General features: G+C 34.0%; 1 protein-coding gene across 4 annotated transcripts in view; it reads right to left on the bottom strand.

Moving 5' to 3' along the window:
• The window catches only part of COL5A2 (collagen type V alpha 2 chain), a 134,125-nt gene that overhangs the window by 10,467 nt on the left and 96,218 nt on the right, over positions 1-27,440 (bottom strand). For 3 of the 4 annotated variants that reach the window (XM_011356273.2, XM_011356281.2, XM_023528951.1), the window contains 30 exons: positions 27,131-27,184; positions 24,756-24,854; positions 24,377-24,421; positions 24,166-24,264; positions 22,841-22,894; positions 22,502-22,609; positions 20,979-21,032; positions 20,286-20,384; positions 19,055-19,108; positions 18,249-18,347; positions 18,087-18,140; positions 17,938-17,991; positions 16,937-16,990; positions 16,155-16,208; positions 14,554-14,598; positions 14,131-14,229; positions 13,124-13,231; positions 12,711-12,764; positions 10,436-10,489; positions 10,173-10,226; positions 9,682-9,735; positions 9,097-9,204; positions 8,922-8,975; positions 8,336-8,389; positions 7,466-7,627; positions 6,713-6,820; positions 5,529-5,636; positions 4,594-4,647; positions 2,482-2,589; positions 1,894-1,947 (listed from right to left, as the gene is read on the bottom strand). In XM_011356273.2, coding sequence (XP_011354575.1) covers positions 1,894-1,947; positions 2,482-2,589; positions 4,594-4,647; positions 5,529-5,636; positions 6,713-6,820; positions 7,466-7,627; positions 8,336-8,389; positions 8,922-8,975; positions 9,097-9,204; positions 9,682-9,735; positions 10,173-10,226; positions 10,436-10,489; positions 12,711-12,764; positions 13,124-13,231; positions 14,131-14,229; positions 14,554-14,598; positions 16,155-16,208; positions 16,937-16,990; positions 17,938-17,991; positions 18,087-18,140; positions 18,249-18,347; positions 19,055-19,108; positions 20,286-20,384; positions 20,979-21,032; positions 22,502-22,609; positions 22,841-22,894; positions 24,166-24,264; positions 24,377-24,421; positions 24,756-24,854; positions 27,131-27,184 — 2,259 coding nt within the window. The remainder of the gene's footprint in view (positions 1-1,893; positions 1,948-2,481; positions 2,590-4,593; positions 4,648-5,528; positions 5,637-6,712; positions 6,821-7,465; positions 7,628-8,335; positions 8,390-8,921; positions 8,976-9,096; positions 9,205-9,681; positions 9,736-10,172; positions 10,227-10,435; positions 10,490-12,710; positions 12,765-13,123; positions 13,232-14,130; positions 14,230-14,553; positions 14,599-16,154; positions 16,209-16,936; positions 16,991-17,937; positions 17,992-18,086; positions 18,141-18,248; positions 18,348-19,054; positions 19,109-20,285; positions 20,385-20,978; positions 21,033-22,501; positions 22,610-22,840; positions 22,895-24,165; positions 24,265-24,376; positions 24,422-24,755; positions 24,855-27,130; positions 27,185-27,440) is intronic. The other variant, XM_011356290.2, reaches the window with a different exon arrangement.

Raw genomic sequence — 27,440 nt, 5'->3', positions numbered from 1 at the left:
TTCCTAAAGATTTAGTTTTTTTAATGTTTATCTTACATTCATACTAGAAGGAGGTATTTTTAGGTTTGATCTAGCCTATCTGAAACATTTTCCAGAGACTATTATTTCACATTTTTGGCTGATATTGTTATGTAAAAATAGTGCCACCTTATACATAGATTCTTTTAAATTAAAACATAAGTTCTTATTTACTTATGTTACCTTTAAGAATAAAATGCGTATTAAATTTGCTTATGCAGATAAACTAGCTAGATATGATGGCTGGGACTATATTAAAAAATTGACCATATTTGAAAGTTGCTGAAAGAGTAGACCTGAAAAGTTCTCACCATAATAAAATAAAATTTGCAACTATGTGAGATGATGGATGTTAATTAAACTTACTGTGGTAATAATTTCACAATACATACATATATCAAATCATTATGCTGTACATCTTAACACAGTGTTATATGTCAATTATATCTCAATAAAACCAGGGGGAAATAATAATTGGCAAGAACTTGTCTGAGATAATGCAAGTGCAATATCACCATTAAGCCACTCTCCTCTATAAAAAACACAAAGAAGCTGTTATCCTCATATTGGCAATTTCTGTACCCAAATCTATCAATCCTGATCCTGAGAAACTAAACAAAAAGCAATAATTAAGCAACTTATTATGGGATAGAAGCAACATCAAGAGAAGACGTGAAAATTATCCGATCATTTTGATCAGTCTCAGGCTTCTTTCTTTCTTTCTTTTTTAAAGTGTTGGGGGAATAAATGCAGCTCCAGAGGGCTTGTGGTTTACAGTAAATTGACAAGCAGCTAGGGTCACCGAATATACAGGCAGCTTCTGTTGTCTTTAAAGTTTTCCTAAAAGAGAATTGAAACTACCTCAATCTGACTGTGGAGAATGAAGATATCAAACAGATAGCCCATCGGGTTAATTTTTCTTTCTAGTTTTTTGTTCCTGTTTTTTTGGGGGGGGGTGGTTCTCTTTTAAAATTTTAATTTGGATATCCTAATCGTCAAACAGTATGGAAATCCTTCCATAATAAAAATAAGACAATATCTCAGTAACTTTTCATGCTGTATATAATAATATAAATTTAAATACTAAAATCAGTCTGAATGTTTTCATAATGTTAGAGATATTTTTTTATTGCCCCAAAATTTCATAATTGAAAATAACTAAACCAGAGAGCGCCTATTTAAATTATTAACGAAATTAATTTAATCATGGAAAACAAAACCACATTGTTTTTGTAATTGTTAGAAAACCATTCACTTGACAGGCTATGTAACTATGAAATCTTCAGTCAAGCTCATCAAAACTGAGAATTATGATTTCATAATAAGCCCTAATTTTAAGGCTCAAATGTTTTCTTCATGAATATAGATACCAATTTATAAAATGGGTGTAAAAAAACCATGACCTAGTAAAGTGCCTATACGAGATGATTTATTCATGGTAAGACATCTGTATAATAATCATTAACCTGGAAACAACTGCAAATAGCAAAAAGATCAGAACATGGGCAGAGCGGTCTAGTTGAAAATAAAACGTAATACTTAAACAGCACTTTTCAAGTTTACAAAGAGCTTTTAAACTATTTTCATGTGGTTTTTAGAAAATCTTTGAGAGAAGAGCACTATTATTCCTATTATTTTGGGAGACAACTGTGACTCTAAAAGATTATTTGAAAGAATTCATACTTAAAATCAGAAAAACAATGTAAAAATTATAAAAACAAATATGACCTCTTAGGTATTATTTTAAATTAATGTTTTTGTCCAAAGCTTGAGAAATTTGGTACTTTTCATTTGTGAATTTTAAATTGTACTTTTTCTTTGGGAGCATATTTTATGTAAGAAGACATATATTTCAAGGAAAAACAGAGAACTTACATGTAAGCCACGTTTCCCAGCTCGACCAGGTGGTCCTATAGGACCCCGTGAACCCTAGAAGAAATTTTCACAAAAATTAATATGTAAAAAAATATGCATATACTATATAGATACAGAATTCAAAAAACATGTGTTTGTAGTTGGAGACTACATAAATATATATTTACTTGTATCTATGTCTACTCTTAGGGCTAATTGATTAAAATCAGGCTAATGTCCCTATATATAAGAATGTGCTCACAAAACTCCAATGACAATTCAATAGTCAATTTTATTAACTGACTTAACTGAATAATTACCTTAGTTGATTATGGTAAGATATCATCGCTTGTTTAAATTTAACATGATTTCCCATAAGCCAAAACATTTTTAGGTGATGAAAATCAAAGCATCAAAATTTTCGAATACCTATTAGAATCAAATGTTTTCCTCTAAGACTAATACAAAATTAACTCATAATTGATCATTTGTTTCTTTGTTTCGAGCCTTTAATCAACTTCGAAATTTGATTGTATGCATGCAGATATGCAGCTCATTACATAGAATACTGCTGTTTATAACTGTCAGTGTGAAATTGACTCTTCTTACCGGATCTCCTCTCTGTCCTGCATCTCCTGGAGCACCAACAGGGCCGGGAGTTCCAGGGGCACCTTGAGAGCCTGGCAGACCGGCAGGCCCAGGGTCTCCACGATCACCCTGTCAAGAATAACCATGGTATTATTTTTTAAATACTTTATTATAAAACAATGGTGTTTGGAAATTCATGCTATCCAAGATGAGAAAAAAAGTACCTTTGAAAAAACATTTTTATTTATTATTTTACTTCTATATTACTTAAACATTTCCTTTATTTACTTATTAGTAAATTGAACTGAAAAGAATAAGTTTATTTCTCCCCAATTTTACACTTCATCCCTCCCTTCACTCTTGCCCTATTACTAGATTGCTGGAATATAGGAGTGATCACCTCTAGAATTTAGCATGTTTCTTAAATCAGCAGTCTTCACACAGGGGTATCTGTATACTTGGGATAAACAAATACTTGTCAAAGAGTGTACAAACAGAGAAAATTTTAAGGAAACCACTTTTTCAGATTTTCAACTCTATATTTTCCAGATTTTCAACTCCATACGTGTTCTTTCAGAAAATTGGGGAGCATCTTTCCCTACTTCTTAACTTATCACTCTTCTCCCATTTTATGAAAGAAAAACAGACTTCGTGCCATCTGCAATTTTATTATGGTGTAATGCCCCCAAAAGTAAACACCTCTGGCACCAAACTAAGGGACTTTCCCAGAATGCACAGTTCACTTAAGAATAAAGCAAAGAGGTATTTGGGAAAAAAGAGGCTGCCCTTATTTTATCCAGGTGACCCAATTATGACAGGGCTCCAAATCTTGTCTCCTTAAGAAGTCAAAAGTGAGATGATTGTTATATGAACATGGATTAACATAATTAACGGAGTCAGACCTCTTTTTCTGACAGAAATTGTCTTATGTGACTGATTAATTTGGCAACCAGGATAAACTTGGGCAATTAGGTTAGAGTACAGACATAATAATACATTGAATAAGCTAAATCGGCAACTTCAAAATTTTGAAAGAAATATACTGAAAGCACATGTATACTTAGATATTATGAACAATTACCTCCTTTGCAACTATTTATACTTATGGTTAAAATAAAATGTCGTATCAACTTAAAATCTGCATAGGAGTTCACAGTTTTCAAAATTATATCAGGGGAGTACATCGAGGAGTACATCAAAAAAATTTTTAAAGACTAATACACTAAACAATACAGACTGACCAAGGGAAAAACTCAGATGCCAATAAGACATGCATTCCTTAGCTTCACAGTAGATGAGGAGGAGTTACCTCAAGATTCCCCAAATTCTTTCTTCCTCTTTCTTTGAGTACCTACTAGATACCTTCAACATGTGATTTAAAACACAAATGCCCAATGATATAAGTATTAATCATATTTAGAATATTTGAAAACTAAGGTTCAGAAAATGTGTTCAAGATCAAATAACTAGTTACTTAAGGAACCAAGATTCCAATCCAGGTCTGTCTGTCTTCAAAGTCTGTTCTGCTACATGATGGACTCTTATTATGAAAAGAGTCATTACATCATAACGGATGTTGGAGAGGGGGCTATTTTTGCCTTCCATGGACTGATATGTAGTATGAGACAACTAACTGTGTGACAGCCCATAGGAACATTGGGGATAAGGTTGGGTATATTTCCAGTTCAATATATGTCTAATATAAAAACACATTATGAAATATATAATATTTAGAAAGTCACATCATCTGTTTCCTCATGGGGCATTCACTTTAGGAGGCAAGTAGAGAAATGTTGATGTCACAGCTCTATTTCTGCTCCCATACTTTTGTGAAAGAGTTCGAAATTTAGACTTCATAAATATTCTCTTCTGAAGCCTTCACGTTGTATCGGATATGAAAGCAATTTGCTTTCCTGCTCTTAAAAAAATGTCACCTCACTTTGTTTTGTATTCAAATGTTATTTCGTTTACAAGATCAACCAAAATTATGACATTACAAAAAAGGTCGCTTCTTTCAGAAAAATCAGGGCTATACTGAAGCTATAAAAAGAAAGGGTAGTTTTTTGCTCTTTAGTATTACAAGGATTTCAAATTTACATTATTCCAAATTTTAATCAACAAAACTGCCCTTACACGTTCTCCAACAGCACCATCCCGTCCTGGAGTGCCATCGTTACCCGCTGGACCCTAAACAGAAACATATTTGAAAAATAAATTAACCGAGTAATAAAAAAAAAATCTCATTTCAATTACCAGAAAAAGTAAAACATGTTTAACCTCTCTTCTATAAACTATAATTAGTATTTGTGGAAATCTCAGTAAAAGAAGGCTTCTGTCTCTTTTCTGTTACTTTAAATTGCTTGTAAAATTAATATATTTTTAATCTAAATTCTTCATTTTTATTTTTTAGTTTAAAAAAGGAAAAAATCCTCAAATCCTTTGAAATAAATATACAATAATTCCATTCATGATATTTTATCTTTTGTTTGTATTGTCAGTAAATTGTTTTTCTCAATTTTACTTCTGAAGCTTATCCAAATACTATCCTTAAAGTTAAAATAAAATAACTGTGTTTATATATTAAATTACTTTTTAAAAGATATAGGGAACACGACATCAATAATGTTACTCTGTAGTGATATTTAGGTAAAATTATCTCTACTTTGCCCTTTTCACAAATTGTAATAGTTATATTAATCCTATCACCATAAAACCTGGCAATTTTGACAAATATCCCATTAACAGAATGAAATAATAACAAGGGAAAACAGGGATAAATGTGTCCTTTCACGTTCAAAACAATTCGGCAACAACCTAAATCAACTAAAATACCTGGTTCCAGACTAGATGAAGGTGCAAAGGCACCTATTTTATTACCATTTCTTTATATCATCTTTCAATCAACTCTCCAAGGAAGCAGAGTACATCAAATAACATTGCTAAAAAACTTCCCTCAAGTAAAATGTACAATCGATTTGTAAACTTTTAAAACAATTTCTAAATTAAAAAAAAAAAAGTCCCCATAACATCCAAATAATGAGAGAAGTCACTTTTACTGCAGTACTCACTTCAGGTCCAGGTTCCCCGACAGGGCCTTGCGAGCCTGGGGGTCCCACAGGTCCAGGTGGTCCTTTATCTCCTGGTGCACCAGTTGCTCCTACTTTTCCTGGTGTGCCCTGAAATAAAGTGTAAATATGTCAATCACTTCTGAAGAAATTCAAGAATGCCAGTTCACATAAAGGCTATGTTTATTCAAATGGTGGCTCAGTTCTTCCTTCTACAGTAATAATTATCCATTATCCCGTGACATCCATGTCACTGTGGTGCCTTTCTAGAGGCATGCCCACTTCTTATCACACTCATCTTGAAGTATTAAAGGAACTGAAAAGGATCCTTTGCTACCAGCTAATCCTGTGTACGGTGGTCAATTGTGGCTGCCCTTCTGGAAGGTGCATCACTAGTAAGACATGCCAATCCTTATCTGCTTCTGCTTTGTCTGCTCATTTTATTTCTATATCCTGTCACTTTTGTCTCATTATTGAGAGATTTTACTTCCAGGTCTTTGGCTCACTTCCGAACTTTACTCACATGTCCCTAGTTCCAAAGTCCCAGCAGCTCTGTCAACATTCCATATAAAACATCATTTATTTTGATTCTCAAACATGTAAACTTCCAGCTATAAAATTTATTTTCTTCAAAGCTAATAGTAAGTCAAACTTTTATCCATACTCCAGGGAATATGAGATTCTTAGCACCCTCCAGGGGACAGGAGATTACTTTCAGAGTCCTTCATAGTTCACTCCACTTTCACACTCAGTATCATTTTAGCTCAACTACTTCTTCCCTTTGATGGTTCATGAAAACTTACTCTCTGAACTGTGAAATATGGATGTTTTTGTTAGGTATGTTTATTTAAAAAGAGGCTACCTACACAGCAGGAGATTATCCCCCTTCTCTAGCTCCTTGGATATTTTTAGTCTTTGAAGAAAGATTTAGAGTCACCAAAAATCCATACCCTTATTTGTCTACTTCTCTAGCCCCAAGGTTAAATAAATACATTTTTCAAAGACTTTGTAAGGTACTTAAAAATTTGACATTTAAAGTCAAAAGGTTTTTAAGATACTCAGAATTTGTGTCTAAGAGACTTTAAATCTATTAAGCAAAATAAATAAATAAATTAATTAATTAATTCTCTCTTTACAAATTCTATTGCACATAATGAAATGAAATATTGACCAATGCAGCTACTCACAGCTGGTCCTGGCAGGCCAGGCATGCCTCGCTCTCCACGTTGCCCAGGCATGCCAACAATTCCTCTCTGCCCAGTAGTTCCAGCTGGACCGGGAGGACCATCTGGACCCTAATTTTGAGGATAAACTAGAATTAGAAATTCTCTAGAGTAAAACTATATGCAAGAGCTTTACAATAGATCATAGCTTTACAGTTTTATGTTTAGTATAATGAAAAGCTCTGTTTCATAAAACCATACTATTTTTTGAGTAGTCAGACTTTGGAATCCACACAGAAACTCCAACATTATTTAAAAGTAAAAACAGCTCATCAGTTGAAGAGGAACTTGAAGATTAATAGGAATATTGATGAAATAAAAGAGGTAACGATTTAGGCAAATATTTTTCCTCTTTTTAAAAAGACAAATTTTAAAAATAAAGAAAAACATATGATTTAAACATTAATGTTTAGGGATATTTAGATATTAAATAACATAATATAGTCTCCAAATTTTTCTTCAGACGGTACAGATATATAAGAATTAATGTTTTCTTGTTTAGATTTTGAATATCATATCCATTACTGTTATATTTTTATATTTATATAGATACTTTTTTTCTAGAGCAGAGAGTTGCAAATTAAAAATCTATAGGACATAAGGATTTATGCAAGTGCCCACGATAATACAGAAACAGTTTCTTTGTGGCAGAGATTATTATGTATTTCTATTAATAAATACCTTAGAGGTGGTATAGAATAAAGATGCCAAACTTACAGGTTGTCCATCTTCTCCTGGGTCCCCTTTGTCTCCTGGGCCACCAGGGGGGCCAGCTGGTCCTCGATCTCCCACTCGCCCATGAGAGCCAGGGTCTCCACGAAGACCTGGAGGTCCCTCCTTCCCAGGTTCTCCTAAGGGACCTGCAGGTCCTGGAGCTCCCTAGTATAACACAGAAAGAAACTCAGGGAGGCAAAGTGGAAGTGACATTGGAGAAACTGATGCAATGGTCTCTGTCTCAGAGGCAGTTTTCCAAGCTTCACAAGGTCCATTTTTCCTATTACATAATCAGTCATTCAGTAGATTTAAACAAAATTAAACAAAACACAGCTGCAGATTCATTCCCCAGAAGAAAATCTAAATTATTTATAGACAATTATCTTTGAGTCATTGTTAAAAGCATGCTGAAATTAACTTGCATTTTCAAACTTCTTAAGGCTCTGCTCCAACAATGATTACATAACATTTTATTGACTGATATGATCTTATAATAAAAGAATAATATTTATTAAACAAAGTTTCAGAGATGCTTCCTAACCGAAGGAAATGATTATTTGCACGTGACACTGTTAGTATTTAGTAACCAAATAGAATAATAGTCAAATGTGGGGCTAAAAGGACTTGGAAATAAGCTCCTCCAAGAAACACTAGATGATTAAAGATGAATTTGCTGACAACATACCAGTATGAATTACAGGGATAAGAGCTGTTAACATGGGAAAACGAGTCATTAATGGATTAAGTAAAAGGATAAATAATAAGAATTAAATATATGTGTGCCTTTATATCATATATATGTGTGTACATATTTTCAGATGTGTATATGAAATTACTTCACTATCAATGATTCAAATTACTGTATTGACTTACAATAGGGCCTGGAGGTCCAACTCTGCCAGCAGAACCAGGAAATCCTGTAGCACCCTAGAAATATAATATCATATAAGCATTTTAAAAATAGCAATACACATGCTTCCTGGGATCTATTTTTTTCACAGGGACACTTAGGCCTTTAGATGCCCTTCCTTGTTGTGATCAATATATATTTTTTCTTGGACCCTAAGTTTTTGAGAATGGATCTAGATTAATTGGTAGGAGGCTATTTTTCTCTTTCCACTTTCCATTTATCTTAAATATATACAAGTATGTTTGAGGCTAGGGCTAAAATCACATTAATATTTTATATAACAGAATTACAGAAAGTGCTTCCACATTATTCATTACCTCTTCCATAAGTAATATATTACATATATTATATACGAGGCATCTGGGTCTCCGAGATCACCAGACTAATTTTAACCCAGATCTCCCTCTAAGTTAAATGCCCTTTCCACTACAGAATAGTTATACAAGTAAAAATTCGTTGTTCCAGCTTCAGATTAACTTTAAAATGACCATGAAGCACTAGAGCTCTTGACTAACTGTGTGTAATTCCCAGAGTTTCAGATGAACTTACAGGTGGACCCTGAGTTCCTCGGCCACCTTTTAGTCCAGGAACACCATTAGGACCCTATACAGAAAGGAACAAACAAAAGATCACTATAGTAAAGCAAAATGAGCTAAATACAAGGTCTAAGCATGGGCACTGTACCCAAGTTTTGTCTTTTTTTTTTTTTTTTTTTGTAACTTACATGAGGGCCTGGGGATCCTGCTAGACCTTGTGGTCCAGGAGAGCCAGCATCTCCCTTCTGTCCTGGCTCTCCAGGTTCACCTTTTACGCCAGGCTGCCCGTCAGGACCCTATATCGATTGTATAAATAAGCAATTGATTATAACACTTAAAGACAAATTATTTCACAGTAATTACTACTAACATATAATTTAATCATCTATTGTAAAATGGTGCTATTAATCAGTATGAAAGCATAGAAGAAAAAAAATGGCCCGATCAGATCTTTAAAGACAGTCTGGAAAAAATAAGTTATCCCACTGTATTTTTATTATAATAAATAAGTATAGAATTCAAAATTGTGTAAACTTATCCCTTTTTGTGCTGACCCATGAAAAATATATTGGAAATGATAATATTGCCTAGAAAACTATAAACTTTCCAGAATCTTTAATATACCTTCAAAACATATGACAATGATAATTAATTAAACTCACTTTCCAGAATCTTTAATATACTTTTAAAACAAATGGCAATGATAATTAATTAAACTCATGCTATAACAAAAGGAGCATTCATTGTAAAGAAGAGATATTTAAAAAGTATACCTGGGGTCCAGCAAAACCAACAGCACCAGTTGGGCCATTTTCACCACGAGAACCCTAGGAGAAGATAAAGATCACTGCGGCTTTCACACATTATTCTAAATAGAAATGATATTTAAAAACACAGTGATATAAATTTGTAGTGTCTTAAAATTATATAGAGAGAAATTAGACATATTGCCTGAGGAAGAATCTTAGATGTGATATAGAAATAGAGACCATAGCACAAAATTCCAAGGTCTGAAGTCTCAGAGAAATCTCTTAATTATTTAGCTAATGAGCTGCTTACGTAGACTTAACAGATTATAAAAAATAATATAATAAAAGTAATACACTGATAATTTTTTGAAGTTTAATGAGAAAAGTAAAGGTTGAAAACCAGGAAGTTATAATCTAATCTAATAGGAATGGTTTTATATAAGTATCAAGATGAAACGATGAATTGTTTTACTGCTCCATGTCATACTAAAGATGATCAAAATACTGTCACTTACAGGATTGCCACGGGAGCCAGGAGGGCCAACTAAACCTCGAGGACCAGGTTCACCCTAGAAAACAGGTTTTAGATGGTTATTGTCTGAAATGGTAGCAAAACATAATACAACTGTAGGATGTAGAGCACTGTGTGGGAGAGAACTCTGAGATGATCTAGCCCAACTACCATAATTCATGAAAGAGAAAACATTATGAGTAAGAGTCCGCATCCAGACCTTATGATTCTGAGTCCACAAAATAACAGCTTATGACATGACATTACCTTTTCCCCAGTGGGACCTGCAGGACCTGGAGGACCCAAAGGACCTGGAAGACCCTGTCAATTAAAAGAACACAAGCACATTGAGGGAAATGATGCACAGAAGTCTCCATGTTTAAGCAAACAAACAAATAAACAAGGAACTATTTTGTTATAGTGTGGCTGCTTTTGCAAAACATTACCTATAATAAATGATATAATCTGTATAGTCTCAAGATTTTTCTATCTAGTCTAAAACAATTTCCACTAAATCTTCTCTACAGAATGTTATAATCTCTTTCATCCAATTCAACTCATCCATTTATAACACTATCTTCAAACATTAGTTCTAAATTAATGCTACTCTTTACCAGTGTTTCCCTGTTTCCTAGCCTGTTTAATTTTGCTAATACCTATTTGAAATTTGAGTATAGACTGAAACAAGACTTTTCTTCTTTTATATAGAATACTATATTCTTAAATTATTATGTGCTAGCAAAATATCACTTTTTGTTTTAAAAAAGTGAAATCGTGCTAAAGCATCCAGTTTTCTACATCCCCCTGAGATGGAGAGAAGTGTTGCTACCCAGCTACCCTGAGATGATGGGATTCGTTTGCTCAGAGCAGAGGGGAGCTGCCACATGGGATACAAACTGGGTCATCTCTGCACGTGGCCACAATATTTAAACTCCTAGACCATATTGGAGTCCTTTCTAAAACAAGTTTTCTCTCTGATATTTGTATTTTGCCTCTCCATATGCAGCCTAAATATTCTTTTGTCGTTTAATTTCTGTATGCATTACTGAAAAAACTTAAGGAACAAGAATGACTTTTCGATTTTATGTTTTCGATAAGAACATGAGAAAAGTATAATATCAAATTCTATGGATCTATAATGGAACAATATTCTTACAGTAATTTACCTAATACATTTCCTTAAAGGGTTTGATTAAATATAAAGATCACTCAGTAAAAGATGTATTTGTCATATGTGTTATTCATTTTTTTACTATGAGATTATAGCAAATGCTCAGCTTCTTCCCTAAAAAAAAAACAACATATTGCTCTCTCTAAAAATGCATTGTCCCCAGTCATGGCTTAAATCTTGATCCTATTACATTGCATTTTCAAAGTAGCTCATAAGAACAATAAATATGCATTTCAGATTTCCCCTTAAAATAAGCTGTCAATGCATCACTTCTTCAAAGTACTGTACTACTTACTGTGCACTCCTTACCATTCATAATATAAAATGCAAACAACATACTAGATTTACCTAGACCATTTTTGAAATATTAAATCAAATATTAGATTTAATTAAAAGGCAACTGGCACTTCATGTTCATAATTTGCTAAACTAGCTTTTCAGAAAAAGAAAAAAGGGACAATTACCACTAAAGCTAAAACTTTTCTGTATATTTTTTCATCAAAAGCAATATAATCAATGTGTTAACAATGGCACAGTGTATCAGGATCAATATATTAACAGTAGCTTAGTATAATCTCTTTTTTTTTATATACAACTGCTATTGCCAGGGCACAACATGACAACTAATAGCAAACCATGTCATACTGAAACAGAAGTTATTTATCAAATATCAGGAACTATTCCAGGAAATGGTGAATGTCTGAGTTGCAGCAGCTACTGCTCTTATGTGAATCATTCATATCTGAAAATATATATTTTAATCTGATTGTTTGATTTCCTTAGAATTGCAAATGCTTTCTCTTCTGAAAGATCTAAAGCTTGTTAAATGTCAATTTCTGACATGAATTAAACAGTGCTTTGGGGATCAATCGTTCTTTACATTTCACTTACTCAGCCTCTTTATTAATGAAAGCATTAATGATGATTCATCGTGCAGTAATTTTCTCACCCCTAACATCCAGTGTACTGAGAAACATGTAACACAACGTTGATTACTCTATAAAACTCTACCTTCCTGCACTGAAATGATGTCTAGAATAGCTCATGAAATCAGTATTTTATTAGAAATAAACATTGCATATGAAATAAAAATACAATAGAGAAAGATAAAAGAGAGCCCCACCACTTAAAGCAATGTTCTCTCACAGATGGATATTTCGACAATGACTTTACTTTTCAGCTTGCCTTAATTCAAGGTTAGTAAAATGAGTATCCATAGTTAATCAATGTCAAATCTCAAATTTCATCATTCTTCAAAATCTGACCAATATGAAAACATAATGAACTTTATTTTGCAAAGTTCATGCAAATTTACATGACAATAATGATGTTTATTCCTAGCCCAGCAGGAGAAAGAATGATTTCACTTACTCTTGCTCCATCATTTCCAGCTGTGCCTTCAGCACCTTTCTCTCCTATGCCACCCTGGGAAAACACACAAAACACTATTTATTTTGTTGTCTTTTTTCCACACTTGCATGGAAGTTTCATTTGAGCAGGGATTTATCTCTTATGTTGATAGCTGTATCCCCTTGAGCCTAGAACAATGCCAGGTATTGTGCATTGTCTCTCTCTCCCTCTCTCTTTCTCTCTCTCTCTCTCTCTCTCTCTCTCTCTCTCTCTCTCTCTCCATATATATATATATATATATATATATATATATATACATATAAAGAATAAATGAATGAATGACTTGTAACTCAGGATGGTAGAAGTAAAAGTCTGCCCAGGAAATCATTATCAGCAGAAAATATAAATGAATGAACTAAAAATATCATACTTACTCTGTCACCCTTAGGGCCAGGAGTTCCTGCAATTCCTCTTTCCCCTGGCATACCCTGAAGACCTGGTGGGCCTGTATCTCCAGGGGTCCCAGTTGGCCCTGGACTGCCCTAAAATGAAGCAACAAAAGCAAGCTCACCTATATATTAAGACTGAACCACACAGAATTTGTTTTTGTATGTCAAAAATAGTAGAATCTCAACAGTTTCATATAGTCCAATCTAATGCTTATATATTTTTTACTTTAAAAAGTTGCCTCTGAGTTCATATTTTAAAATGAAAAGAAACCAAATCTTGCCATTTTGATCGTTGGTTTATGTTTTCAACTTTTCTCTTTGGGAAAATTGAGTACTGATTCAAATAAAAATGATAAAGTTTCTTTCTTTCTTTTCTTTTCTTTTTTCTTTTTTTTTGGTAACATTATGAGATTCTAATAAAGAAAGAAGACATTATACTTAGAGAGTATTTTATTCACCCCATATTGAACCCATGATATTAAATTGGTTTTCAAGCTCACTCATGATTAAATTGAAGCAGATCTCATGTAATCACTCTGGATCTCGAAGATAAGAGATCTAATGTTGCATAATCATGAAAAATTCTACTTCAAGTATTTGCTGGGTGTGTCTGAAACTGTCACACTGTTTTCTACCAATGTTAAAATGTTCTCCTAACAAATTATGCAATTTTCTATTTCTTGTTTCTCCTTATTAATAGAAGCCATTAATAAAATTTATATGAATAAGTATTAGGAATAGATCTGTATATGAGAATGTATTGCTCTGTGTACTAGGCCATATAGCCTACCACAAAAGTGAGACTGCTTTTAAGCTGACTCTTTAATGTCAAAGAAAAGTCTAGTAGGCATGCATTAAATTTTTGCTGAAGAAGAAAATTATAAAATCAAATAACCTGCAAAAACAAGAGAAATACATTCTAGTATCATCATGTGTTTATTGAGCAGTGATTTTCGAACAATTTAAAGTACAGAGCTCATGACCATACTTACTTTTGGACCATCAGGACCATGTCCTCCAGCCATTCCCTTCTCACCAGGGAGTCCGGTAATTCCTGGTTCTCCTCTTTCCCCTGGATTTCCTCGTTCTCCCTAGCACAACATTGGATTGTCAAACATTCTCAGTACTTGATCTAAAAATGGGTTAAAATGTGTCTGGAAATATGAAAAATGGCTTCTACTAACGAAAAATTCAGAAATGAGCAACTACTAAGGCCCAATTTTCTAATTTAGTGATAAGAAATTAACATGACGTAAGGATGTATTAGCTTCATAGCACAAAGTATTTCTCGAAAGTTTGATTTTCATCAAGTAGAAGAATCTTAATGCTTAAAATAAAGCCCGCTTTAAAATAAACGATGCTTTTCTAAACTGAAGCCAATGGAAACAGTTAATTACGAAAGAGAAAATACTCACTCTAGGTCCTAATGGGCCAACTACTCCAGGATCTCCAGGAACTCCCTGTAAAACACATTTTAAAAAATTGGAAGAAAGCCTTTGAGTTAAATTTTATGGATTAGAAATCTTTCCAGTCCATATACCTAATATCTTGTAATGCACTTTTAGAAGTATGACTTAACCCATAATATTGAAGAAAGAAAAATGTGTACACTTTAATAAATGAGAGGATATCACATACATTACATGGAAATATTTTTCTAGAAAAATTTATATTATAAATGAATGTTTGATTTTTGGCAAAATGTTATCTCACAAAGATAGTGCATTAGTTTTTTTAGAGACAACGAAATATATGCTAAAGGCCTCTTATTTCTTAATGGAATGTGAAAATCTTTTAAAGAGAAAAGTGAAATGAAAAACAATGAAGTGCTGATCTTTTAAACAGATTTAATTCAATCTAATTTAGTAAATATTTCTTGAACGCATAACATGGACAATACTCTCTACTAGGAATTATGGGTTTCAACTAAGGCAGTCATGATGGCTACACTAAAAGTTTGTTCTTATCTAAAGAATAGTCTGTCATTTAAAATTTCTCTCTTTGATAAAGATAATAACTACATCGAGCAGGCCTCTGGTCTTATCCCTTGAAATATTGTCTTCATTGTGGTGTGATCTTCCTAAAACCCAAATATAGTAGTATTATTACTCCCTATTTAAAACTTCTTCATTAGCTTCCCATTACTCTAATAATAAGAACAAATTAGACTCAAGTTAAGAGTCTCCATAATCTGGCCCCAGGTTCACTTCTCCAGCCTCATCTCCACCCTCAAGCAGTACTCCACATTTCCTGACTTACAGAACTTTTTTCAGCGCCTTCATTTGGACAGCAAACCTTTGCACTTGCTGTTCCATTTCCTGGAGTATTTGCTTACCTTCACTTCTCCCTACTTACCACCATTCATCCTTCAGATCTCACTAAGGATATTACTTTGTCCAAGAAACTTTTCCTAACATCTCAATTCTGAATTAGTTGCATCGTCTATGTTTCCATACACAGAGTGCCTCACCTATCACAGCGTTTAGAACACATAACTATTGTAAACTATTTTCTGATACTCTCTATCTTCTACCATAATATAGTATAAGGGCAAAGTCCATGTCCATCTTGTTCAAATGGTTCAGGCCAAGGCTTAATAGAGCTAAGCACACAGCACTCAGCAAGTATTTGTTGAAGAGTTAAATGACGAGTGAATCATTCAAAGAAAAACAAATTAAATAAATCTATGTGCTTGTAAAATAATAGGAATAAAATGGTTAATATCCTTTCATAACCATTTATAAAGCCTTCAGTAAAACTCAATAGTTATGGTAAGATATATTTAGAACACAGTCTCAGAAAACATTTGATATGCATTCAAATCATATCAGCTATGTGACTTTGGGAAAATTACCTAACATCTGTGTGCCTCTGTTTCCTCATCTGTAAAATGGGTTGTTTTGAGGATTAAAAGAGATAATATATGTAAAGCAAACAAGAAACAGAGCCTTACACATAATAAATGATATTACGAACCAGTGATTTTTAGTATCGCTATTCTTATTTAAAAACGAACCTGATCACCCGGCTTTCCACCTTCCCCAGGAGGCCCTGGAGGACCAGGAAGCCCCTAAAACAAAGCAAGAAAATAAAATTGTGACTCTGTGAAAATAAAATTGTGAATATGGAGCCTCCATGACTGTATATTAAGAAAAAGATATTGTTCAAACACATGTTAAGCAAAACAAAAGGAGAAACCTACATCTAACATTACACAGCAGCTAGTTTATAGGCTTCGATTTTCCTCCGCACTTCATTTAGCAAAATATATGTATTTCATATGTACTTCATTTAGCAAAAGAAAAAAAGAAGGCTCTTCATATTTGTAGATTTTTAATGGCTTTGAAAACAATATTTTAGGCTGCTAGAAATAATATTGAAAGTCAATTCTGAAAGATTTTTCCCCAAATTATGATTATCTATGCTATTAAATAATCGACCATACCAATATATTTAGGAAATGAAAACTTGTTCAACAAAAACTTTTAAACACTGTGCCAATAAAATTACATAAGCCTAAAAATCGTTAAATAAGTCTTGCTGAGATACCAAGAACATTTTGTGATTTTTAGTTTGTTACAGTTTGGGGTTTGATTAAGTTTTCAGGGGAAGCCTGTTCCTTCTCTTAAAAAAATATGTGATTTTATTCAAACCTCTATCCTACTTACTAAAAAAGGAATGATTTCTTTGAAAATTGTAGAATTTCACAGTATTCGACATCTTTTATTTATCTTTTACATATTTAAAGAAGCATTTTAATTAGTAAAAGAAAAAATAGAAAAACTGAATAGTGCATACCTGAAAGCCAGTGGGGCCTGGAGGGCCCTGTTCTCCTCTCTCCCCAGCCAGACCCTAAGTCACGAGGAAAAGAAAATCATAAAAATCAAGAGCCACATCTTTACGCCTGCTTCCTGTTTATGTGAACCACTAGTATTACTATTTCTTTGTATTTCTTCCAATCACATGTTTTTTACTTTAGCCAGATAATAAACTAGTATTAAAAGTCATCTAATAGTATTGTTTGAAGTCCCTGCTGGTGAGAAAATATCTTCTAAAGCCAGCAAAGAGACTAATGACATGTGTTTATTTATGATCCAAACATAAAATGTCTGGAGCCAACCATAAAATTATGGGGAAATTGGATAAACTGGGGATGGAAAAATTCATTACTTTCATATATCTAATCTAAAGGGGTAATAATTCCATTGCAGTTTATTTCTAAAAATTATTAATCATACCTTCAAAACTAGAAAAACTAAAGAAAGCAAAGCTAACATTTTAGAAAGATATTTAACTTGTCCCATCCCAAAACAAATAAAATGCCAAAATATTTCTGATAAACACTTATTTTTAAAACTATGCCTCAGAAGATAAATACTCCTTTTCTGCAGCTCAAAACAAACAAACAAACAAAAAAACCCCAGCTTAAACAAATATCTGTAAGACATATTAGAAGAAAGTAGGTATGATTCAGTATTTACGTATTTTAAATAAAATACAGCATTAAAAATTTGCCAGACACTATTTTTTCAGTGGATATATTTTTTTTTACTGTGACACATAAAGATAAGGTAGCTTTAGCTATCAGCATTTTATAGTAGTTTAAAATGAAGAGACCAATCATTCTATTAAAAAGGCAAAAGATGCCAGTGCGAGAATCAAAAGAAAATATATAGCTGAAATTCTTCAATTCTGCAATTTTTTATTTACTTCTCCCAAAACTTATTCATAAGTAAAGTCTTGGACAAACATCATTGAAAAGTGCAATATGAATACATTTTTGCTAAAAGATCACATACCGGGGGCCCCACGGGACCAGAAGGGCCAACTTCACCATCTTTTCCAGGAGCTCCCTAGTATCACACAGAGATAATCTGTGAGATGAGGCCATGAGAATTTGGATAATTTTATTTATTTCTTTTTTCTTTAGCAGAAAACATATGGTTACCCTCTGCCCAGGAACACCGGCATTTCCTGCTTCTCCAGGTTTTCCAGGGTCACCCTAAAGGATAAACAGAACTAATTTAAATTTCAATCAATTTGTTAAAAACATGCCTGTTCCAAGTGAGAATTATGTTGAGATGGCAAACATATTATACACTGTACTCACACTGCTACCTTTGGGGCCTGGAAGACCCATACTTCCAGGCTGCCCTCTGATTCCGATGGAGCCTGGAGGACCTGGCCGGCCATCCTCCCCTGGAGCACCCTACAAAATTGACAGGAGCATTGTAAGTTTTACATAAGTTCTCTCTAAATATCACATCACCCAAATTGTTACTTGCCTTTGCTTACTGTAAAACATATATGTTTTAAGTTATCTGACATTTTTATCTTAGTAAATCAGAAAGTTGAGTGTCTAGAAAAAAAAACGTGTTGAAGTATTTTGACTATATAGAACAGAGATTTTATTCTTATATACACAATCTTCATCTTCGTGTTTTCTTACACTCTCATATGAATAAAGGAAATCTTTCACCTTTCTTTCATTTACTCTGGTTTGTGGTAACGAAAACTTGAGACTTTTATTTCAAATTTGCAGTAAAAGGGAAAGGCCCAAAATATATTAGCTATCAAAATTCGAAGCTACTTACTTCTTAAATGTATTAAATTCCCATCAAGAAATGTGAGTGTTGCTAATAGACAAATTCTACCAATATTAAAAAATACATCATTTCAAATTTTTCACTAATGTCCAGGAAACAATTTTAATCTCAAACATTTATTTCAATAAAATGTGATCAATCTTTGGTCAACTTGAAAAAACGCAGATCTCAAGTATTTGCCCCTGGGTGCATGACATTTTAAATATGTAATCATAATCAGCATCTACATGATCAAAAACATTAATCTCGAATAAGTTGCATGTCTATTAAGAAATATTAATGGTCGTGGGCATTGGTTTAAATTACTTACCAAAGGTCCAAGTTTTCCTTCAGGACCTTGAACACCAGGATTTCCTGTCAGACCCTGAAAATCAAAGTAACTGTCAGTTTGTAGATGACCCACAATTGAAGTTAAGGTTCTGAACAGTCAAAACAGCATTGCGGTAAAAGGATGCAGTTCCACTTTGCAATGCCCACTCTCAGGAAGCTTAGGCTCCTCTAGACAAACTCTCAGGACCACTGAGCCAGCTTCAGAAAGATATAAGGCAGACAACACAGCATGCCCCGAGGGTCAGTACCAGGTGGGGCTCTTTACTGGGAGGAGTCTTCACAGCTGCCCCCAGGAGCAGCCACTAAGCCTCCTACAATGGACAGGCCAGATGTGAGGGAATGAGTGTACATGGTGGGTGCAGAAGCCACCCTGGCTTAGAAATCCCATGTAACCACTATGTATAACAGCACCTCTAATGTGGTATGTGGGTCCCGACAAGATCAGTGCTCAGGTACAAGTTACCCCAAACTCGGGAAAGCCAAACTTATGCTTCCTACCAGGTTTTTATAATTCATTCACAGCCCTTCTGGTCCAAATGCAGTCTAAAATCAGGGATCGTTTTTTGCTATAAGCAATGTTGACTGGTCATGCAATTAGATTATCTAAGCAAAGGTGACACCAATGCCAGTTTCTCATGTAAAAAGGACAAAGGGCTATGATAGACTTCTACTCATACATTTAATGCTGGGTTCAAGATAAAAAAAAAAAACTAATATTGAGCCAAATGTATCTTTCCAGCCAAAAACTTTTTGTGCAATCCCTTTCTTTAAGGGGCACTGTTGACAACTGAATATAAGAGCAATTCCATAGTCCAAATAAATTTTCAAGTGACGTTTTGTTAAAATGAAATGTATCGGGAATTCTCTCTGACAAAAGTCAAACAAGTTGTTTATTAGCAAGTAAAAAAAAATTATAAAAATTGACAGACAAGACTGTTTATCATGTCAAGTGGTAAAACTATTAATATATACTCCTTTGAAAAAGGAAAACTAGAAGTTATTGTGTTTTCTATACATGGTAAAAATAACAAACCAGTATTTAAAAATAATGACTCAGGTCAAAATCATAAAAAAACAAAGAAATGTTCCAAGTTATGAAAGTGAGCTAAATTAAAAACAAAACAAAACAACAACAACAACAAAAACCCTTCAATGAATTTTCAGATGCATTTCTCCTGGGATGATATAGCAAAAACTTGCTGTGTTCTTACCCGAGCACCTGGAAGCCCAGGTTCACCTGGACGTCCTGGATCCCCCTGACCTCCTTTAGGTCCTGAGGAGCCTACAGGACCCCTCTCTCCTTGAGCCCCCTGTATCAAAGCAAAGCAGAACATGTCAAAAAAAAGACTACAGAGAAACAAAGTGAGCATACATAAAATTCTTGGTTTACAAATCAAATCATTAATATAATATACAAATAGTTTGTCAAAGTAGTTACGAAGACTTCTTTGTAAACAATGTCACTTCACATTTTGTTTCTAACTTGGATTCCTTGTAGAATAGTGGTTTTTCATCATTATCTAATGAAAGTTGAATTTAGAGCCTTACTCCAATAATTTAGATATGGGGGAAAAAAACATAGAATTTTGAAAGAATCTAAGTTCTAGATAAAGGAAAAATCATAAATCAGCAAAAGGAAAGGTCTATGACCTTTTCTTCTCAGGAATGACCTTGAAAAATCTGAAAACAAATATCCGTATACCTCCAACCAGCATCTTCCCTTACTCCCAGACCTCTATAATGTAGAAATTGCACAAGAGGGATTTGGCATTCGGCCTGACATTTATGTCCAACTCTTTTCTGGATCCGGACCCACATGGATCAAGGCTAGATCAACAGGTTAGACAACGACATCCTTTGGGGCACCACTCACATTAGTGTCAGCATTGATAGGATAACCTCACCTTCGGTCCAGGTAAACCATCAGAGCCCGGAAAACCGCGATTGCCAGGAGCACCCTACAAATGACCAAAATTTGATTCTTAATCGTTGTTGATATTTTTGTAATATATAATGAATGGGTAATTTTTAGTTTTAGTACTAAAAGGTTTTAGGAGATGTAATCAAGCCAACATGACAATAGATATGTATAAGAAAAAAACCTGACTATACAGAAATAAATTTAAAATTTTGAAGAATATTTAAGTCCTGAGCCAACAAATTATTCAAATCAACAGTATTCTAACAATTCATTGTAAAATTAAACATAAACTGATATTCAGATATGAGAGGCAAAATGATGTCACCATCTACCACAATTAGAATGTCAATTATAATATGCTTTAGTATTGTCTTGCATATGAAGCCCTCTGTATTCTCTGAAACTCTATACAAATGTAAAGTGATATAGTTGCTGTCCTTTCAAGCCTGTTTCCTTATACTCTAGTCACAGCGACCTCTTCTGATCTTTAAAATCACCATGTCCGAGAAACTATTATGCTGAGTGAAATAAGTCAGTCAGAGAAAAATAAATACCATATGATTTCACTTATATGTGGAATCTAAGAAACAAAAAGAACAAACTAATCAAAAACAGTCTCACAAATATAGAGGACAATCTGGTGACAGCCAGAGGGGAGGGGTTGTGAGGCTGGGAGAATGAGGTGAATGATTAAAGAAGTACAAATTAGTAGTCGATAGATGGTCATGGGGATGGGGAGCATGGCATAAGGAACGCAGTCTGCATTAATGTAATGGCTAGGTGGAGAGCCAGAGGAGAGAAAGAGCAATTAGGGGGATCATTTTATAAACTATATAAATGTCTAGCCAATGTACTGTATACTTAAAATTAGTAATAAAATTTTAAAAATAAATAAAAAATAAAAACAAACAAACAAATAAATAAAATCACCAAGCCCTTTCTGGCTTCCTGGCTTTGTGTCTGCTGTTTCCTCTGCTGAAAATGTTCTTTCTCCTAAGTTCTCTCGCTGGCTCATTCTCTTCTTTGGGTCTCAGCTAAAACGCCGTCTTCTCAGAGGGTCTTGTTTCCTAACCACCTAATCTAATGTTACACCACGGTCATATACCCAGAGTTACTCTCTTCCGCATCACCCTGTTATTTCCTAAGTGTATACTGAACTTACAAGAATGTGTAATTATATTTTATTTACTTGTTGGCTTATTTATTGCTTACCTCCCCACTAAACTGTTTACTAGCCCCCACATAAGTGCTAGGACCATAGACTTTTGCTGTAACCCAAGCGTCAATATAACAAATTGGCATAGCATAGTTGCTCAGTCAATATTAGCTGAATGAATGCATGAACAGTAATTAGTTGGCTCCTTTAATTCACAGATCACCATACTGAACTGTGCACTGCACCTGCAAGCATTTCTCATAACTACTCTAGTTTTCCTTACTATTCCAAAACTTACTTAGGTAGTTCCTCCACAACTATTCGAATTTATTTTATTATTCAAATTTTACCCTTTCTCCGACTGGGCCTGGAGGACCAACTGTTCCCGGATCACCTCGGGGACCTCGTTTGCCTTCTTCACCAGGGGGGCCTATTGGACCTTGAATACCATGTGGCCCCTATTAAAAACAGAAAGACAGTTATTGGAAAAAGCCATTCAACGAGTGAGTTATAGTCAAAAGATTCATTTAATAAAGTCAGTCATAACTATATTAAATGGTTAAACTATTTCCACCCAAAAGAATTATAAGTCTCATTGTTATTATTTTAAACATTTAAGCATTTTGAGTTGTACACTTCTAGAAAATATTTATGCTCTTCCTAGTCTTTAAAGAAAAATGAAGGCTTACTGGTTCCCCTTTTGGTCCAGCTTCCCCTTTGAAACCTGGAACTCCTGGATCACCCTAAAATAAATATATCGTTAGTTGTAAGAACCAGAATATTTAGCCAATCCAACCTGCTTTAATTAACTGTAGTGAATGGGCCTTGAAAAATTTCTGCAGCTAAGTCTGTATTGAATCAGCAGCATAATGTAATCATTTAAAAATGTTTGCAAATCTTATAGAATGTGTGTGAATTTTTTATCAAATTCAGTATAATTTGGTAGCACTTTATTTTGTAGTGGTCTCCAAGAAATTCATTTTTTAAATATTGATTTTGTTAACAGACATACTAGAATAATTATAATTATTTAGTTATTTCAATTTGATAACAAATTAGAACTAAACAATGACAACTTCTATAGATAAGCCTACTTAGGAAATCAACCTGTTCACTCAGAATCAAAATAGTTTTCTATTTATGTTCTATTTATTGCAAGTTTGACAACTCAAATAGGGCATTTCATCTTTGACTCCAAAGGGTTTAGGGTTTTGTCTTGTTCTAGGGTTTTGGGTATCTGCGTCTTCAAATACCAATTGTACTTTAAGTTGTACTTTAAGTAGGAACCAGATTGCTAAATTGAGAATATAATAAAATGATATGTCAAATATCAGCGACACTCATGCTTTAATAAATCTGTCACCACCACTTAAAAAGGATTTATCGGCATAACCAAATTACTTGGAACAGAATTCTAAATATTTGTTTTAAGTAGTACTAGGAAAGAAAGTTTTAATTTCAATATATCAAGCTAAAACATATGTAAGCACAATTTTTCAATGTGTTTATTTCTTATGGGCTCATAATAACATTTTTTCCCAATAAATAATTTCTATAAAATATGTAAACTCATTAAATATGAACAACATGTTTAACTCTCTCTTCAAGAATAACTCTCAAGAAATAGCTGTTGAATCCATTTTTAGCCAAATTGTCATTATAAATCCCCATTAAACTTCCACATTTCCCCACACTTACTTGCAAATGTTTCTATAATGTTTATTATTCAACTACTCATAAAATTCTATGAGGTGGACCATGAATTTATGACCTTATTATTTTAAACAAAAGAACACTAGAATTTAACAAAATGCAATAACATTCCACTTTGAATTTAAACATCTAAACTGTACATTAACATTTGCTTTCACCTTACAAAGATTCCTATCTTCATCTGCCTCATTCAGATAAGCCACATTATCTATATTTCACTCCATCTCATTAAATGTTATTTCTCTTGGCACTCTTACTTTGATTATATTAATGGTTAATAGTTGTGTTAAAAAAACATTACCGGTTGGCCTCGAATTCCCGGGAGTCCAGTGCTACCCTGAGGTCCTGGGGATCCAGGGGGCCCTGCCGAGCCAGGGGGACCAGAGGTACCTGGAGAGCCCTATGCGAGTGCAAGAGCGACATGATGAGCAGAAACCTGGTTAGAAGTCTATGGCCAATGTCCAAAGCTTTGTGTTTACTTGAATTTTGTGTGGTATAACGCAGTTGCTTACCGTTGGGCCTTTGGCACCAGGAGTACCATCAGTTCCCACTGCACCCTAAAAAAGATTATGAAATATTAAAGTTAATGAAATATTAAGTCATGTCTAGGGTAGCAGTCTAAGATATCTACCCATCTTCTAAAAGGAGGAAGAAAATATTACCATGAAAAAAATATCAACTACTATTATATCATAAAAATCACTTTTATGACTCTTTTTAATAAAATAGAAAAAATTTGCAGAGTTTACAAGGGAAATGTGGCTTTTCTCATAAGTTGTAAACACTCATTCAGAAATCAAACAGAATATATTGAAATAGAGTGCCTTTGTTCTGATGTTATAAAACATGTCCAGCTTTCTGTGATACTTCTTAAATATATTAGGAACTTACAGGAAGACCTTGAGAGCCAACTGGACCTGGAGGCCCTGTTTCACCTCTTTGCCCCTGGGGACCTTCAGGGCCTCGTGCCCCAGTGGGACCTGCTTCTCCCTAGTGGGTTACAAAGAGAAATGTTACTTTAAATAAGATATAAATGTGGCATAGTTCAAAGTTGATTGCTTTGAAGTTTTGCATTTTACACCCAAACATTTAAAGGGGTCAAGAGCACAAATTGGTTTACAGAAGATAGGTGCCTAACCTCGCCTAAGAAGTGGACTCACCTTCCCACTCCTTCAGGAGTGATGATATCTGCAGCATGAAGAGCAGAGCAAAGTGGTCAAGGTAACCTGGTAGCTACACTTATTTCAACCCAAGACAGTGGTCCAGAGAGTAAATTAAAACACAGGATGCATAGTTAAGTTTTAATTCAAATAAACAACAAATACTTTTATTATAAGTCTGTCCCGTGCAATATTTGGGACATATTTATACTAAAATCTATTCTTTATTTAACTGAAATTCAAACTTAACTATGTTTCTGTATTTTATCCAACATATTATGTATCTAGGCAGATCTAATCCTAGAGAGACCTCGACCTGGAATTTTAGAACTAAAATTCTAAGCCTCAGAGAGCTTATAGTATCAATAACACATATAAAATCCCTACTAAACCTCTATTATCTTTCATCGAAATGCAAAAAACTGGATGTGGAAGTTTAGTCTTCATCCAGAGAGCCAAAGACTATGGGAAAACCTTACAGGTATAGCAGAACCCTGGCCAAAAACAAAAACCTGAGAATTTTACACTGAGGGTAGTTGTAAGATAGGGTAACAATTTCTAAGAGAAACAGATTTGCTAGGTGTTTGATTGCATTAAGTAGTTTTTGGTAGCCAACAGCCAATACTAGAAAAAACCAGGAGAAGAAGGTAGTATCCAGTGATCTATTGTATAAACTCTGATGGTTGGCAAAGTCTTAAAGATGCCACAGTAGGAGCAGAAACCACTTTCTGCTAAGTCATAGTCCTGGGTGTTGTGAACATTCTTTCTTCAATTCTCTAGCCAAAGCTCATTTTGAAAGTGGAGGGTCTTACATGAAGAAAGGAGGATTTTGCATATTTTGATCAGGGTACATAGGGAGGTTGGGCCTTCCATGGCCAGAGTCAGTGGTGGCTGGATTAGGACATCGCAGAGCAGAACAGATACAGAGGAGAACAGAAGAAGGTTCTGCCTGCCTGAAAGTTCAGAGTGAGTTCTCAGTGAAAGAAGAAACTGGCTAGTGAAAAGACTTAGGGCATCATTTTAAAGCAGCCAGATCCCTGTGACACAGAGTTTAAAGATGGCATTAGAGAGGGCTTGAAAAATAATTTGACTTGATGAATCTCACATTTCAGAGTATCTGAAACATCAACTACAGACTTTTTTGTTTTGTTTTGTTTTGTATCTAAGTTCAAGTCCAACTTGAATAACACTAAGAAGAAGAAACATTGACCTTTATTGAGATAATTCTCTGCATTGGGCACTATGCTAAGGGTATATATGCATAGATCATCTCACTTGATCAACAAAATTCCATGAGAAAACAAGATTTAGAGACATGAAATGACTGTCATGGCTGTAGTCATTTTTGTACAGCATAGTCTTGTGAGTAAATCCCTTTTACGAGGTGAAGAAAATGATTGCCAATGGGAAACTGGATCTGAGAGATAATCAAATATATTGGGTTGCTTGAAATTTGAAAGTAGTATTCTGAATATATTCATTAATTTAGTTAATATAATCCTACTGTAATCCTTGAATTTATCATCCAAAATATTCAGAATAAGTACAAATTGTTATTCACTACAAATGTAAATCATCCCAACAGAATATTTTAATCCATTCCCACTTGGAGAGCCAAATAGCCTTCCAGATCACTCCTTTAAATGGTCAGGAGTGAAAGGCAGGAGGTAGTGGTGGAGAGGAGTAAAAGCCAGCATCGAGTGAGAGAACAGCCTTTGTCAACCTCTGATTTATTTTAACCTCCTATTGTTTATAACACTCCGCTATTTATTACTGCCAGGCACTGTATCCAAGAACAGAGCTCTAATTCAGATTAAGCTCTTATTCCTTGCAGCTGTTATACTCGTCTGGCCTTAAAGTCCTAATGTAACAGACTCTTTGATATTATATTTGCATAATTATAAGTAATTCTCTTTTAATTGCATATTATATCACAATCTTATTTTTACATTTTTTAAATATGTTTTCTCCTATCATACTGGACATTAAGAATAATCTAGGCTCTTTCCTTAATTGAGAAGCAACTTCCATACTTTTCAATTAATGAAATAACATTCTTTGCTTTGGTATTCACGTAATCAAGAGCTAAATATATTAAGATTTTACCTTCATCCCAGGATTCCCTGGAAAACCAGGAGAGCCAGGTATTCCAAGAGGACCCTATTAAAAGGAACCAGAAAAGTGATCAGACATGTATTTTAATCAATATTTAATTAAGTTATCTTTTATTGTTTTATTTGACAAAATTCTGTATCTTGACATATAAGAATAATCCACCAAGCACTTTAAAAATCACAAAGATAATAATGTTATTTTATTATGAGTACCTTCCAGCTTTGATATGAAATAGTGCTAAAAGACATGTCTAATGGTATTAAACATAATAGGATTTCCTAGTTGTAGCATATAAGACTAA

The sequence above is a fragment of the Pteropus vampyrus genome, unplaced genomic scaffold (genome assembly GCF_000151845.1).
Source record: "Pteropus vampyrus isolate Shadow unplaced genomic scaffold, Pvam_2.0 Scaffold2, whole genome shotgun sequence".
NCBI classification, from domain to species: domain Eukaryota; kingdom Metazoa; phylum Chordata; class Mammalia; order Chiroptera; family Pteropodidae; genus Pteropus; species Pteropus vampyrus.
Note: the sequence above shows the minus strand (reverse complement) of the source record. Positions and strands in the feature narration are given on the sequence as shown.